Below are 15,588 nucleotides of genomic sequence, written 5' to 3'. Positions count from 1 at the left end.
TATTGTAAGCTTTTTCTAAATAAAAAAAAACAGTAACAAGATGTTGTCATCTTAAAAAGGCTTCTCTGATTGAAGTTTCAAGGTGAATTAAGTGGTCTATCATAAAGTGTTGTCTACGGAACCCACACTGAGTAGGTGAGAGGTTTTTTGATTCAAGAAACCAAGCAAGGCAGGCATTGATTATCCTCTTTAAGACCTTACTGAGACAACTTGTCAAAGCAATGGGATGGTAATTCAAAGGAATTGTTGGATCCTTCCCAGGTTTCAGAATAGGGATCATGATAGCTTGTTGCCAAGCATCTGGATAGACATTTTCCTGCCATATCCGATTAAAGACAGCTAGGAGAATAGTAAGAGAGTTCTGGGAAAGGTGGCATAACATCTCAAAATGTATATTATCAGGTCTGACTGATGTACTGCCAGACTGATGAATAGCAAGTTTGAATTCCATCAGTGTAATAGGACGACTGTGGTCATAGGAATGGTCAGTTGAAAAGGAAAGAGGCAAATGCTCCATCAGTGTTTTAATGGCTAAAAAGGAAGGGGATAAGTTCAAAGAGCTAGATACACGAGAGAAGAAGACCCTAAGAGTATTGGCAATGCTCTGTGCATCTGCAACTTCATGGCCATCAAATATTAAGATAGAGAGGAAGGCAGAAGTATACCATCCACTTACCCTCCGGATCTTATCCCATATAACTTTTGTGCTGGTGGTTGAAGAAATGCTGGAGGTGTATTTAATCCAAGATTCCTTCTGGCTTTGACATCAAACTTGTCAAGCGTGAGTATGGGCTTGCTGAAATGCAATGCGGTTTCAGAGTATGGGGTATCTTCGAAATTTATCCCAAGCACTCTTCTGAATTTTCCGTGTTATAGAAAAGGCAGAATTCCACCAAGGGCGAGGATGCCATAGGGAACATGTCGAGGTTTCAGGGATGCATCAAGTAGCAGCTTGTATAATACTGTTGGTTACTCCTGCTATACAATCATCTGTGGATGATTTACAAATGATGGCATGATCAAGTTCCAAGAGAGTGGTAAAAGAAGGCCAGTTGGCCTGGACCACCTTCCATCAAGGTACATGGGTTGGGTGGTACTGATCACAACCAATCTCTCGTAAAATGATGGGAAAATGATCACTACCTCGTGGATTAATGTCAACCTCCCAGGAAAAGTAAGTGAGTAGCAAAGGGGAACAGACAGAAATATCTATAGCTGTAAATGACTGACTTTGTGCATGAAAATATGTGTAAGAGCCAGTATTGAATATAGCCAGGTTGTGGTTCAAGAGCATATGCTCTATGGTGCACCCTCTCATATCAATATGGGAGCCATCCCAGAAAAGATTATGCCCATTGAAATCTCCCAAGATTAAAAAGGGGGTATGCAGTTGTTCAATGAGGGTATTGAGGTCTGATTGATTATAATGCATTTCAGGTGTAAGGTATAGAGAGCAAATAGTGATGGTACAACTCAAGGAGATACAGATGGCTACAGCTTCCAAGAGTGTGGTCAATGAAAGGGACAAGGTGGGCACATGCTGATCACCCAGCAATGCAACTCCTCCATGTCCCCGTCCTACACATAGCCTGTTGTTCTGGTATAATGAATAGTGGCAGATTGTAGGCTGTAGAAATGTTTCCTGCAAAGAAAGACATATTGGATAATAAAAGTCAATCAGATCTTTGATGTCAGTCACATTTGACTGGAAACCTCAAAAGTTCCATTGGATTAGTGTGGCCACATGTAATTATTTCAGAGGAGAAGATGGTAGAGAGTCCTTCTGCTTACGACTGCATTATTTCCTTTATTGGATGTCGATCTATTGCCCTTTATGAATCCTGCTCTAGCTCGAATGGTCAGGTCTGAATTTATTGGTACACATACTAATGATTGAGGGTACGGATGAGTTGTTTGTTTAATTTTTGGGGTATCAAGAGAGGGAGATCCCATGGAAACATCTTTACTTGAAGAAGGCAAAGTTCAGCAATGACTGGAAGATGTGGTAAGGACAGAGATGGAAGGAGACACTGATTCGTGAACTGTGTTGATTTTGGGAAGTGTTTCATTAAGATTTGCTGGTGAAGATTGTGTAGGGGATAGTGTAGACTCCTACTGTAGTAGTAGAATGGGTTACAGGAGCATAAGTTCTGGTCTAAATAGGTAATAATAATTTTTGAGCCTCTGTATAAGTGAGATTGTTGACTGTCTTGAGATGTTGTACTTCTTTTTTTTTATACCCATTTAGGGCAAGAGGTAAAATAAGAAGGATGCATACCATTAGAGTTTATGCAATGTGGTTTGAGGTGGCATTCAGTGGCATTATGGTCTTTACCACCACAACAAGCACAGGTCAAGGAACCATGGCAAGATTGTTTTCAATGACCAAATCGTTGACATTGGAAACATCGTACAGGATTTGGAATATAAGGTCACAGTTTACAATTTGGATATCCTGCTTTTATTGTGGTGAGAAAATGTGAAACAGCAAATGTTAGTATCAGAACATTTGTTTGTTCCAGAATTCCATCTTTACGAGTGAAGATTCGGCATACTGTTTCCCAAGGTCTTTGATGTAAGGAGGAGTTTGGAATGCTGTGATGAAGATGTTTCTACTAAGATTTCTCCTGAACATAGCTTTTTTCTGATTTAGGGGAGCCAGCAAGCCCTTCTGAATAAAAAATGGGGACATCTGCCCTAGAGGTTTGTCACTTAAGAAATGCAATATTAGGAATCGTGGGATAGATTCAAGTGGTGAGTTAGGCTGTACAGATTTATCAATGCGTGGTCGTTTTCCAGTAGTCGGGTTTTTCTCGTGGGTTTCAAGTTGTGTTATTTTTTTTGTTTTAGGAGTATCCATAATAAATAAAAAAATTTTCGATGCCCACTGACCCCAACAAGGGGATGCACTACAATGCCTTAAGGGCACTGCAGTGATGCCTGGGTTTTGTGAGCACTATACCAGAACACCCATATCAGACACAATGTCCACAACACCCGTTGTGGACGTCTTATGCTGGTACTCAGTTGACCCTGGCCCAAATGGACTAGCTGACTGATCCTGGGGAAGCCACCCTAAGACTGCCTGTTTACAGGAATTCAAGGCCAAAGTGGTGTGTTGGAGTTGGACCCTTCAACCACCAGGATTTTCTCCTCCCCTTCATGGGTTACCATGCATGGCAAACACGCAGGTGGATGTTTAGATCCCAGATGAGATAAACTGTAAGAACAAAACCTTCTCTGGGAGGTCCCCTCACCATTACAGGAATCCACATTGTGGGGTCATAATTAAAGAAAAATTTTATAAAATACAAACGCATATTTTTGAAGAACTTTTACGTGAGGATATAAAGTCTTGGGGAGCAAATAAGTTGACAGTATTTAAACACAAAATTGTAGTTAATACTTATGTATCTACAAATACTTAAAATGTTAAAAGTACAGGTTCCTATGTGAAACAAGCACAAGGGACAAGTGGGCTACACACAGTACCAACTTTGATGGTGTAGTACAACTTTGAACATACTATTTTTTGAGAATGTGCTAACATATGTAATACTACTTAAAAATACAGCACGCAAGAGAAAATCAATATACATACAGTTAGAGCTCCATATACAAAATGACACAAGTTGACACAATGGAATGTCTTTTATTTTAGTTTGTAAAAATCTAAAACTTTTGACAAAATTCTGTATATGTATAAAAACAGAACTATTTAACTGATTACCTGTAAACAGCAACTATACCAATTAGTGACAGGTAAACTATTCAATTACTAGAAATTCTGATAAAATTAATTTTCATAAAGTAATTAACTAATCAAAATTAGTGTTTCTGGTTATTATTATCTTTAATTACTCCAATAACCGATTAATCAGAATTAATATTAAATTGACTATCAACTAATTATAACTGTTTCTGGTTATCTCAATTACCATTCAAACAATCAAAATTATTACCATTATATTTGTTTGTTGTTAAGTGCAAAGCTACATAATATGCATGCACGCGCGTGCGTGTGGGGGAAATACCTCACAATTTGAGTGTTTGAGGCTCAATTCCTATTGCAATTAAACTTCCTCAACCTACCTTTGTTACTGCAAAGCTACAAGAACTATCTCTCACTGCAAATAATTTTGGACTGTTGACTCTGGCTGCTTGTGTTAAATAAAGTGTATATGTTTTTTGTTTTTACATTATGTTATTCTTCTAATTTATAATTGCATAATTATATTTTTTTAATATAAGCAGATGTGAATTTCATAGGAAGGCTTAACCCTTCCCATCCATCTTTTATATTAATTAATGTTTCAAAAGTAGGTGCAGATTTATGGTAGGGTCTAGAACCCCATGGTAAATTTTTTATGCCTTGGTTTATCCTGACACTCTCAATGTTAAAATTAGTATTGTTCAGGATGCATACAACTTCTATAACACAAACTTTTGTACAGAATCAATTTTCTGTTGTTTAAAAGATAGAATTCTCATGATAAAGACATTTTTTGTATTCTAGATACATAAAAAGTGAAAATGCAAGTGGAATTAATGTGTAAGTAATAACTTTTAAAATGTATTTTCAAAACAGGTATTAGGTTATTAATACTGTATTTTTTCTTCTAAGTATGCTTTTAAATATCAATAACTATTTAAGTATTTAAAAAGTTTCAAATATTTGTTTTAAACTGTTTCTTTCTTCATGTTAATCATACTACTAGAATAAAAATGTAAGATTTGAAATATATGGATTATAATCCAAATGAGTTAATCTCTTGCAGGATATACTGGTTTACAAGCATTTCTCTTTGTTTTAATAAAGGCCTTAATTAAACCTTGCTATGATGCCACACCAAGCAGTTTGATCATTACTAATCAAACAGCCTTGAAAACAGCTATAAAGAAAGTTTAAATATGACTGTATATAGTACAAGATATTTTATTACATTATAATAAACACACAGATTTAATTTTTATGATTTCTGTAAACATTACTTTTGCTTGTAAATTTTAAAAGCAAATTTTGCGTTAAATTATATCCACTTGAAATCTATAGCAATTTTCTTCAATACAAAGACATCAGATAACTTGACATAAGGTATGTTGCTCAAAAGAGTTTAGAGGTAGAATTAATGGGCAACAAAAAACATTACTTCAAGTTTAACACAGAAATGTATATCTTGTGGAGAAGGTGTTCTCATGAGGTAAAAGTATCAAGAAATATATACACACAATAGCAAAGTTATATGAGTGGAGAATGAGATATAATAAAAGGTCTGTTATTGATATTTGATTATTTGTTTAAAATTATAGTGTACTTATTTTGTTTAAATAGCTATACAAGAGTTTTATTGAGTTACAATGTTTGTAAACACAAGTTTTTCTTTCTTTATTATGTTTATGAAAAAAATCATTATCAAATCAGAAGTTAGTTAAGTTTACTATTTAGTGAGTATGGCAGTTGACTGTAAAAATATTTTGATGACTCAAATCTTCATAAAATATTATTTTTATGTTTATCCTACTCAAATAACATACACAAGTAAATTATACACTGGATAACTGGCTATGTAATAATTTTTAACTGCAATTGTTATAAAATCATTACTACCTTTATCAGCAATACTAAAACATGTTTTATTGTTTAATTATCAATTTACATGATACATGAAAATTAGATAGCCATATAAAAAAATTTCCAGATTATGTTTAAAAATGTATTTATGGCAAAAACATTTTTTCAACCAAAAAATATGTTTTTGAAATATGTGCAAATGGTTGCCTTCAGAACAGGTTTATTGTATAAAATAAACTGTGTACTGAAAAAACTATAAGAAAAAAAACTGTGAATTAAAGCAGTGAGACTAATACCATGTGAATAAAGCTAGTACACCTTTTTTTGACTTGTACAGGAAGTGTGGTGACTGGAGGAGAGGATACATACTAATCATTTACTTGAATGTAATCATTTGATGAGTCATTTGATTAAATTACCAACAAATACCATTAATCACTTAGCTCTACCAGCTGTATCTCAAATGTTCAGGAATCTTTTCAATGAATGTGTAGAAGCTTGAAGGTTAATATACTATAAATTATCTATTTCATGTATACAGTCAAAATAATTATTTTCTACAGTTATAAACTCTTCATACTTAAATCTTATTTTGTACAATTTTCTTAAAACTTAAAACAAAAATCTCTATTGTAATGAATAAACTGTAGTAAAATACCAACAACAACCTAAATTAAAGTTTGTGAATAGTTATCCATATTTTGGATTTTATTGTTAAGCATATATTATTGTAAAAAGTAATTATGAAGCAGCTAAGCTTATTACTAAGAAATAAGATATAAAGATGCTTTTTTTTCTTTACCTGAGAAATTATATATCCAAATAAATATCTTTACTGAACATGTGAAATTGTATGTTGTTTGGAGTTAAAAATAAATGTATGTACTCTTTAAAATATATTTATCAGGACACTGCTAATCATGTGCCTTGTATTGAAGTTGATAAGGTTTTAACAAAATTAAATACAAACTTTATTGCAGGGACTTACCCTATATATCTGTGAGCCTGGTTCATTGAATAGTTTAGCATTTTTAACCATAAGAAGTAGGTCACTCTCTAAATCTGTGAGTGTAGGGTAGCTGTTATTTTGTATTCTGGTAGCTATTGTCTTCAAATCAACTGGTTCTTTAATTACTCTGTAGTATTCAGGGTAGCGCTGAAAGCCACAATAATTGCTTTTTAAAACAAAAGACATTTTATGCAGTGTTACGTTTAAACATTTAGTCAAAATGCCAATAAGTTCTTCTACAAAATTTTGTTGACCTTTTTACTAAAATAATAAGATAATTGTTGTTATAAATATTACATTTTTCACAATGCAACCTATTTTTAAAAAAAATATTATTTAATTTCTACCAAATAAATTGGATAATGCTAAAATTAACATAAATGTTCACAATGAGATTCCTTATTGTAATTAAGAACAAAGGTGTGTGTGTGTGCACGAATCTACACATTTTAGTCAAATAACTAGGCTGAAAATTAGCATGACACATACATAATGAACAAATAATATAACAGAAACAGGAAGGCAAAGTATTCATTTTATCACTTGCTTATAAATGTTGAAAAAAATATTTAAATTTAGAAATAAATATGAATCCAAAAATCCATAAAGTCTCCAAATAACATGTAAATGTAAACAAAAATTGAAACCTTTACATATACACGTATCTAATTAAGCAAAATATAATTACGAAGATGAATTAAAATACAGGTTTCTGGGCACAATAAGCAAAATTTTTCTCTTTAATGCTCAACTGATAAAATTAAAAGTAACTCCATTAAGTAACAGAGATGAAAATAATACAGCATTACTTTATTTGAGATGTAAAGAGCCCCCCAGTGGCACAGCGGTATGTCTGCGGACTTACAATGCTAAAAACCAGGTTTCAATACCCATGGTGGGCAGAGCATAGATAGCTTAATGTGTAGTTTTGTGCTTAATTCAAAACAAAACTTTATATGAGATGTAAAGAAGATGTGCACATTATACTAAAACAAATCTAAATGTTTGAATATACAAGTTAGCAAGTCATTTTATAGCCACAATTGATAGAAAGTCACAGTCAGACAGAATGTGTCAGATCTACATTTTTGACACTGTTTAATGTCTGTAAACAGTGCAATGCTAAAAGAAATAGAAATTAGCATCAACTCCAATCAATGAAGGCAAAGTGAGAACACTTAATCATCATGTTAAAGTACAACTGGTCAATGAAAATGAAATTCATAAACATTTTCAACATTTTGAGAAAGTTGCCAAAACCATAGAGTAACCAACCAAAAATGATTGTTATTATTACAGTACTGGTAAAGCACAAGAAGCTTATGCTGCTCTCTCTCTTGAAGATTGCACCAATTATAATAAGGTTGACAGACTGAGACAACAGTTAAGACTAAATGAGGAATTTAAACATTGTGTATGTGATGACCTCGAAACTCACTTGAATGAATGATTACACTTTAACAAATAAAACCATTTTTCATAAAAAGAAAATACTGCCATCTTAGAAAAAAATGGTATCTGTTCAATCCACTAAATCTGATGATTTTTTCTAAAAATTTACTCTTCTAATTCAAAATCTTCCAATAATCAGGGTTTAATTTTGTCAAAACAATGAAGGCTTGTCAGCTATTTCTATAGAAATGCTGCTCATTTTATGCCCAATTGTTAACTTTTTGGAGGTAACACCCAGCATGTTTATATCATCAATATGGATGTAGTTTCACCAGATCATCTGATGCTGTTGATTCAGGTACTGATATAAAGGCTACTGTAGTTATGGAGAAATTTGGACTCTGTGTCTGTTGGTTATGTGTCTTTGACAAATGACACTACTAATATTATTTTCCACTTTTCTACAGTTATAGAAACTAATACTTAAATCTTATATATGTATTATTGTGGTTCTTATAGATAAACTGAACCATGTAATAATCAGTGATGACAAGAAAACCCACTTGTAGAGAAATATATATGTAAAAATGGCTGGTTTGGGTTGAGAAATTTTTAAGTAGAGAACAAACAACGTTTTGACCTTCTTCGGTCATCGTTTGTGAACCTGACAATGACCAAAGAAGGTCGAAACGTTGTTCGCTCCTCTACATGATATATTTCTCAACCCAAACCAGCCGTTTTTACATGTATATGAACCATGTAATCATTACTGAGGTAACTAAATATGTTTCTCTCATGTGCTATCACTCAAGCTCAGGCTAAGAAAGCAAGCCCAAAACCAAATGGCTGACACGCATCTTATTGATGAATATTCTACTAACAAAACTTATGAATGACAATAATGGATATGATTTGCCAGAAGTCAACTGACTGCTGAGTAAAAAAACGAATCCAGAGATCTATTCACTATTTAAAGAAGCACTCCCAGAGGATGAATTGGAGAAAGTACCAAATGGTTATTTTTTTCACAAATGGCATGTTTCTAAGAAATGTAGAACACTAAATTTACCAGCTGTGGAGGACTAATCTGCAGTTTACCAAACTGTTGTTTTCAAAGCATATTTCTTTGAAGTTTTGAAAGCTGCCCATGAATTCTCCATTGGAGGCCATTTAAGTGTCAATAAGATGTGACAAAATTATGATATTTCTTTTGGCCAAAAATTAGACAAGATGCATCAGTTTTCTGAAACTTGTGATCCCCGTCAGTTGGATGGAAAACCTTACCAAAAAGTTCCTGTTGCTTCTTTGATACCTAACCCAGCTTTTGAACAACACTTCAGTTGTGTAATTACCAACTATATTGGGCCTTTAACAAAAATTTGATCAGGGAACTAGTATTTGTTGACTATCAGGTGTGCATCGACTTGAGTTTTTGAAACTACCCCTTTGAGGAATATTTCAGTCCAAAACACTTCTAAGAACTTAATTAATTTATTTACTCTTATTGGCTTGTCCAAGGAAATTAAGTCATGTAAAGGATTGAATTTTATATCTGGTTTGCTTCAATGAATTGTTTATCAGATCAGTGTTTAACACATCAAATCTAGTGCATATCATCAAGATGCCCTTGAGAGATTCTATTCTACCTAGAAAAATATGATGTAAGCTTTCTGTCTTGACAATGAGAAGGATAGGGATGAAGGATTATTATTGTTTACTTGTCCAGAAATCATTATAGTTTAACCTGTTTGAATTAGTGTTTGGTCACTCAGCATATGGTCCTTTAAAGTAGTTGAAAGAAAAATGACTGGAAGATGATCCTAAAAAAATCCCTTTATTGAATTACATTTCTAAGTAATAAAAATGAAAAAATATTTATGATCACAAAGCTGAAGAGCCTATGTTCCATGGTGATGCAGTTTGAGTATTGTTACCCACTATTGGACATACACTCAAGGCTAGGTACCATCATCCCTAAAGGGTTGTTTGGAAAGTTAGTGATATGGATTATGTTGTGAAAACACATGATCAACAGAAAGCTACCCAACTGCACCATGTTAACATGTTAAAGCCCTTTCATGTCCGTACTTCATTTCAGAAGATATTAGCCACTAAGTGTTCTTTTGAGATTGATGAAATTGTTTTGATTAAGACTTCAATAAGTTTGAAAATATGAGAGATAAATACAACATTAAACTGAGTAATTCTGACATGCTTGTAACTTTGATTCAAAACTCAACCACTTTTTTCCTGAAGACAAAAATCAAATTTTTACTTTACTACTTGAATACAGATGTACATTTCCTGATGTTCCTAGTCAAACCAACATAGCTGTTCATGATGTAAATGTAGGTAACAGTTCTCCTTTGAAACAACACCCATATCGTGTGAACCCAGTCAAAGTTGATATGTGTAAAGTATTTTACATGTTGGAAAATAGTATTATAAAGCCAAATCAATTTTTAATTTTCCTAATTTTGAACAACTGATAGATGAAAACAAAGATGAACAAGACAACTGCATAAAGTATGAACTTGATGAAATAAAATTAGAAAACTTAAAGAATGATAAGACTCTTGAACCAAATATTTCCCTAAGGGTTTTAAAGGAAGTCAAGGATTGAATATGTGAATCACTTGCCACAATTTTTTTTTTAAATAAGTCCTTGAACAGTGACCAAGTGCCAACAAATTGAAAATTAGCTAATGTCACTTCTATTTTTAAAGGAGGTAACAGAAGTTGTCTCAGTAACTATAGTCTTACATCAGATGTGAGAAAAGTTGAGAATTTTATCAGACAGTCAACATGGTTCTACTAAGAGAAAATCTTGCCTTACAAACCTTTTGGCATTTTTTGAAAATGTTACTGATGGTTAGTGTGTAGGTTTGGTGTATCTCAATTTTCAAAAAGTATTTAACAAAGTACCAAATAAAAGGCTTGTAAAAAAATTAATTTCTACGGATGCAGGGGATAAGTTATCTAACTGGATAAAAAAGTGGCTTGGTGGAAGAGAGAAGAGGGTTGTTTTGAATGGAGGTCAGCAAAACTGGATCAATATTGCAAGTGGTATATCTCAGAGCTCAGTTTTAGGATTATTGCTCTTTTTGACATATATTAATGACACAGATGAAAGAATAGCCAATAAATTACTTAAATTTGCTGATGATATTATGGTCTTGGGTGTTGCTGGCTGTGAAGAGGATGCTACTGCTTTACAAGAGTATTTAGATCACTCAGTGAGTTGGGCAAACAAGTGGCAAATGGGTTTCAATTACGATGGATACAAGATATTGCATGTGAGTTATCATAATTTGAATTATAATTATAATTTGGATGGGAATAACCTTAACAGTGTCATGAAAGAAAAGGATCTTGGTGAAATGTTTGATCAGTTTCTTAACAACACTGTTACAGGTCACGTGTCAAAGGCTGTGTCCTCAGATTTGTTGACTTGCATTCAAAATTTTACTCAACTACTATTTTATGAATTTATGCCATTAAGGTTGGTAAAAAAAACTGTAGATTATAATTTAAGTATTCATAACATACATTATTTAATTTCTTAATTTAAAAGTAAGTATTTAAAAAGCACCCCTAAACCATCAATACATGTGTGTTATGTGGTATGTTAAAAATACAGTCTGTAGTTTGGTACTAACTGGTACCAAAATTGTGTGGTACTGCTCACATTTAAAAGATAGGATATAAAATAAAAACCTCCTATCTTTTCTGTATAACTAATATAGTGAATCAAACATAGTTAGCCCCCCTTGTTTACTTTCTCCAATTTTTGAAAATGGTCCTTATATATGCTTAATCCTATATATGATGTGAATAGCCAATCAAAAGCTCACAATATTCCACAACTGGTTTTTCCAACCATTTTCAAGTATAATGGTATCATTCCTTTCTTTCAAGACAAGCCTTTGTGCTGGTAAGTTGAGTCTTTAGCCTGTTAGAAATTTCTTCTTTTTTTTTTGACTCGCATATATGTCTGTTACTAAATTTGATAAATTTCAAGGGATTTCTATGGTATAGATTAAGTAATTTATTTCTTTTTGGTTATTCAAATGCATATATAAAAACCTTAAAAATTAGAAACTGCCAACAAGCAGCAATCATGTACAAAGGTAATAACTAGAAGAGAGAATTCTTTGTTTTACTTTATTTATTATAACTGAAATGTGATTGTATTTCACAAAATAACAGTCCATTAAAACACAGCAAAGATAGATCACTTTGTAAAGGCTAGATGTCAGTTTTATATTCTTCAATATGGTAGCATAAGTGCATGTGAGCCTCATCATTGTAACTTCTATCTTAGCCAGCAATAGCTAAAAGGGCAATATAATTAAAATAATAAATATATACAAATGTATAATGTTATAACATTTAAGCAATTTAGATCAAACATTTGTATTTCAGTTATAATTTGTAGTCATTCCAGAAAGAAAACAGCATAACTTATATTTAGTTCCTGACTTTTTATGGTGATTATAACATTGGTTGGATCCATTGAACATGTACAGATTCTGGTTTGATTGTGAAAATAACAAATAAAATAGAAAGTATCATTCTTAAAAAATTTGATAATTATTGGGAAGTCAGAAAGTTTTCACTTGTGAAATTTGAAAACTTTTTCATGCATAAGAATATTTTTAATCTTAAAATGAAAATTACTATGCATGTTACCTAGTCAGTATTCTGAAAGAAAAAAATTACAAGAAAATCTTTCATAAAAATAACTTAATACTTAATTAAAAACCTTGTATTTTGTGTGCAAAAGCCTTTTAATATTTTTATATTAATATTAACCTGCAAAATGTTGTAAACATATGCATATACTATCAAAAATCATAGTACAATTACTCTCGTGGTATCCTTCCATGGTTAACCAGAGCAAATTCCTGCCTAACCTTAATGAAAGGGTTATGCCATCCAAGAAGTGCACTGTTGTTAGTGGCAAGGCAAATAGGATTTCAGGTTGCATCAACAGAAATACTCAATACAAATTTAAAGGGGTTATAATTTCATTGTGTAGGTCACTGATAAGGCCACATTTGGGGTACTGTGTTTAGTTTTAGGAAAGACATTCAACTGTTAGAAAGGGCCAGAAGAGGGTTACTGAACTGGAACCTGGGATGGAGGGGTTGCCATATGATGAGAGATTAAGATTCTTAAAACTATTTCCTCTTCAAAATAGAACAGTTAGAGTGGATCTGATTGTAGTGTTTAAGATTGTAAAAGGAATCGATAATGTTTATGCTTTTTTCATAGATCAGAGAGAGATTTATAGAACTAGGGAACATAAATATAGATTTAGACAAGGTAGAACATCTTCAGGTAAAACTATTTTATTTTTCAAATAGGGCCTATGGAATGGGTTGCCTTCGGATGTTGTGAAGGCAGTAAATTTAAGTTTGAAAGAAAGCCTCATATTAAGTAATAAGAGCTGGTTTTACTTTTTTAAAAATAGTTTTAGCTTGGCTTAGAGGATAAGACAGCCAAGATGGACCAACAGGTCTCTTGTTATTCCTAAGCATTATATTGTTTTAACTATACTGTGCTATTCTTTAGGCCTATGCATTAACTTTAAATACCTATTATACATTGATATTTCTATAGCTTTCAAATAGAAGTGACATATTTAAACATACAGTCAGTATTAATAAGAGAAATTTTAATAAAAATAGCATGAAAAATGTACAGACCTTGAATTAGTTGGAACCCATTTCTACAAACACTAGATATAGTGTTACATACAGAGGGAGGAAAATGCAATTAGAAATGATTGGTAAACTACTTATATCATTTTTAAGCTTAGTTTCTCCTCTTTTTGAAATGAAAGGGATATCTATGCTACATGTCGAAAAGTATGTGAACACCCAACCATCTCACCCATATGTGCTTGTTGAACATCTCATTCCAAAACCATGGGCATTAATATGGAGTTGGTCCCCCCTTTACTGCTACAACAGCCTCCATTCTTCTGGGAAGGCTCTTCACTAAACTTTGGAACATGGCTTCAAGGATTTGCTCCTATTCAGCCACAAGAGCATTAATGGGGTTGGGTGAGAAGGCCTGGCTCTCAGTCAGCGTTCCAATTCATCCCAGAGGCGTTTGATGGGGTTGAGGTCAGAGTTCTGTGCAGGTCAGTCAAGTTCTCCACATCAACCTCGGCAAAGCATGTCTTTATGGATCTCACTTTGTGCATGGAGGCATTTTCATGCTGAAGCAAAAAAGAGCCTTCCCTAAATTGTTACCACAAAGTTGGAAGCACACAATTCTCTAGAATGTCATTTTATGCTGAAGCATTAAGATTTTCCTTTACTGGAACTAAAGATCCTAGCCCAAATAATAAAAAACAGCCTCAGACCATTATTCCTCCTCCACAAAACTTTACAGTTTGCATTATGCATTCAGGCAGGTAGTGTTCTCCTGGCATCTGACAAACAACAGATTCATTCATCAGACTGCCAGATAGTAAAGTATGATTCATCATTCCAGAGAATACATTTCCACTGCTATGGAGTCCAATGGCAGAGTGTTTTACATCAATCAGCTGATGCTTGGCATTGCGCATGGTGATCTTAGGCTTATGTACGGCTGCTTAGCCATGGAAATCCATTTCATGAACTCCCAATGAACAGTTCTTGTGCTGATGTTGCTTCTAGAGGCAGTTTGGAACTCAGTAGTGAGTGTTGTAACTGTGGACAGATGATTTTTACAAGCTACGTGCCTCAGCACTTGGAATTCTATGAGTCTGTGCAGCCTACAGCTTCCTGGCTGAGCTGTTGTTAGTCTTTGACATTTCAACTTCACTTACAATTGACCGGGACAGCTCTAGCAGGGCAGACATTTGATGAATTGACTTGTTGGAAAGGTGGCATCCCATTACACTGCCACATTGAAAGTTACTGACCTCTTCAGTACAACCCTTTCTATTGCCAATGTTTGTCTATGGAAATTGCAATGCTGTACGCTTGATTTTATGCATCTGTTAGCAATGGGTGTGTCTGAAATAACTGAACCCACTAATTAGAAGAGGTGTCCACATACTTTTGGCCATGTAGTGTATCTTTAAAGCTGTTAAAGTACCATTTGTTAAGACCCTCTATGGGAGGGAGATATAAAACTACAGATATACTACTACTTAAAGCTTCAAATATATTTGTATTTATACATAGTTTACTGGTAAACAACAATGCAAGATATAAAGGGGGACAGGGAAGAAATTCATAGAATGCAGTTCAGACACTATCAAATAGTTCAAAAATAAAAGTATATTTTGAATTATTTATAAAATTTATTACCATATGTAAAGTAGAATTATTATTTCACACTTGTTTCTGACACAATTACCTTAATATATATTTTTGACTAAATTTTAATATAAATACACAGTTTTGCACTCAAAATAATTTTATGTAACACTGGTAACAAAGAGTTAGTCCAGCCTTGTTTCAAGAGCTAAAAAAAAGGTTAGAAGGTCTTTTTTTGTAACCAGTCTTCATTTGGTTTAAGGTACAGTTTTAGAGCATGTTATTGCCCGAAATATTCTGCAGGTGTCTTATTTTGCTTCTTTGGACATTGCTGAAGGCTTCCCATTTCAAAT

The 15,588-nt window shown here is 33.2% G+C and overlaps 1 protein-coding gene across 12 annotated transcripts in view; it reads right to left on the bottom strand.

Annotated features, from left to right (window-relative positions):
* The window catches only part of polybromo (protein), a 182,375-nt gene that overhangs the window by 135,064 nt on the left and 31,723 nt on the right, over nucleotides 1–15,588 (bottom strand). For 11 of the 12 annotated variants that reach the window (XM_076461156.1, XM_076461165.1, XM_076461157.1 and 8 more), the window contains exon 7: nucleotides 6,561–6,728. The exons of the other annotated variant lie outside the window; for it this stretch is intronic. In XM_076461156.1, coding sequence (XP_076317271.1) covers nucleotides 6,561–6,728 — 168 coding nt within the window. The remainder of the gene's footprint in view (nucleotides 1–6,560; nucleotides 6,729–15,588) is intronic. 12 annotated transcript variants of the gene reach the window in all.

The sequence above is a fragment of the Tachypleus tridentatus genome, chromosome 10 (assembly GCF_004210375.1).
Source record: "Tachypleus tridentatus isolate NWPU-2018 chromosome 10, ASM421037v1, whole genome shotgun sequence".
NCBI lineage: Eukaryota > Metazoa > Arthropoda > Merostomata > Xiphosura > Limulidae > Tachypleus > Tachypleus tridentatus.
This window is presented reverse-complemented; position numbering and strand designations above follow the sequence as displayed.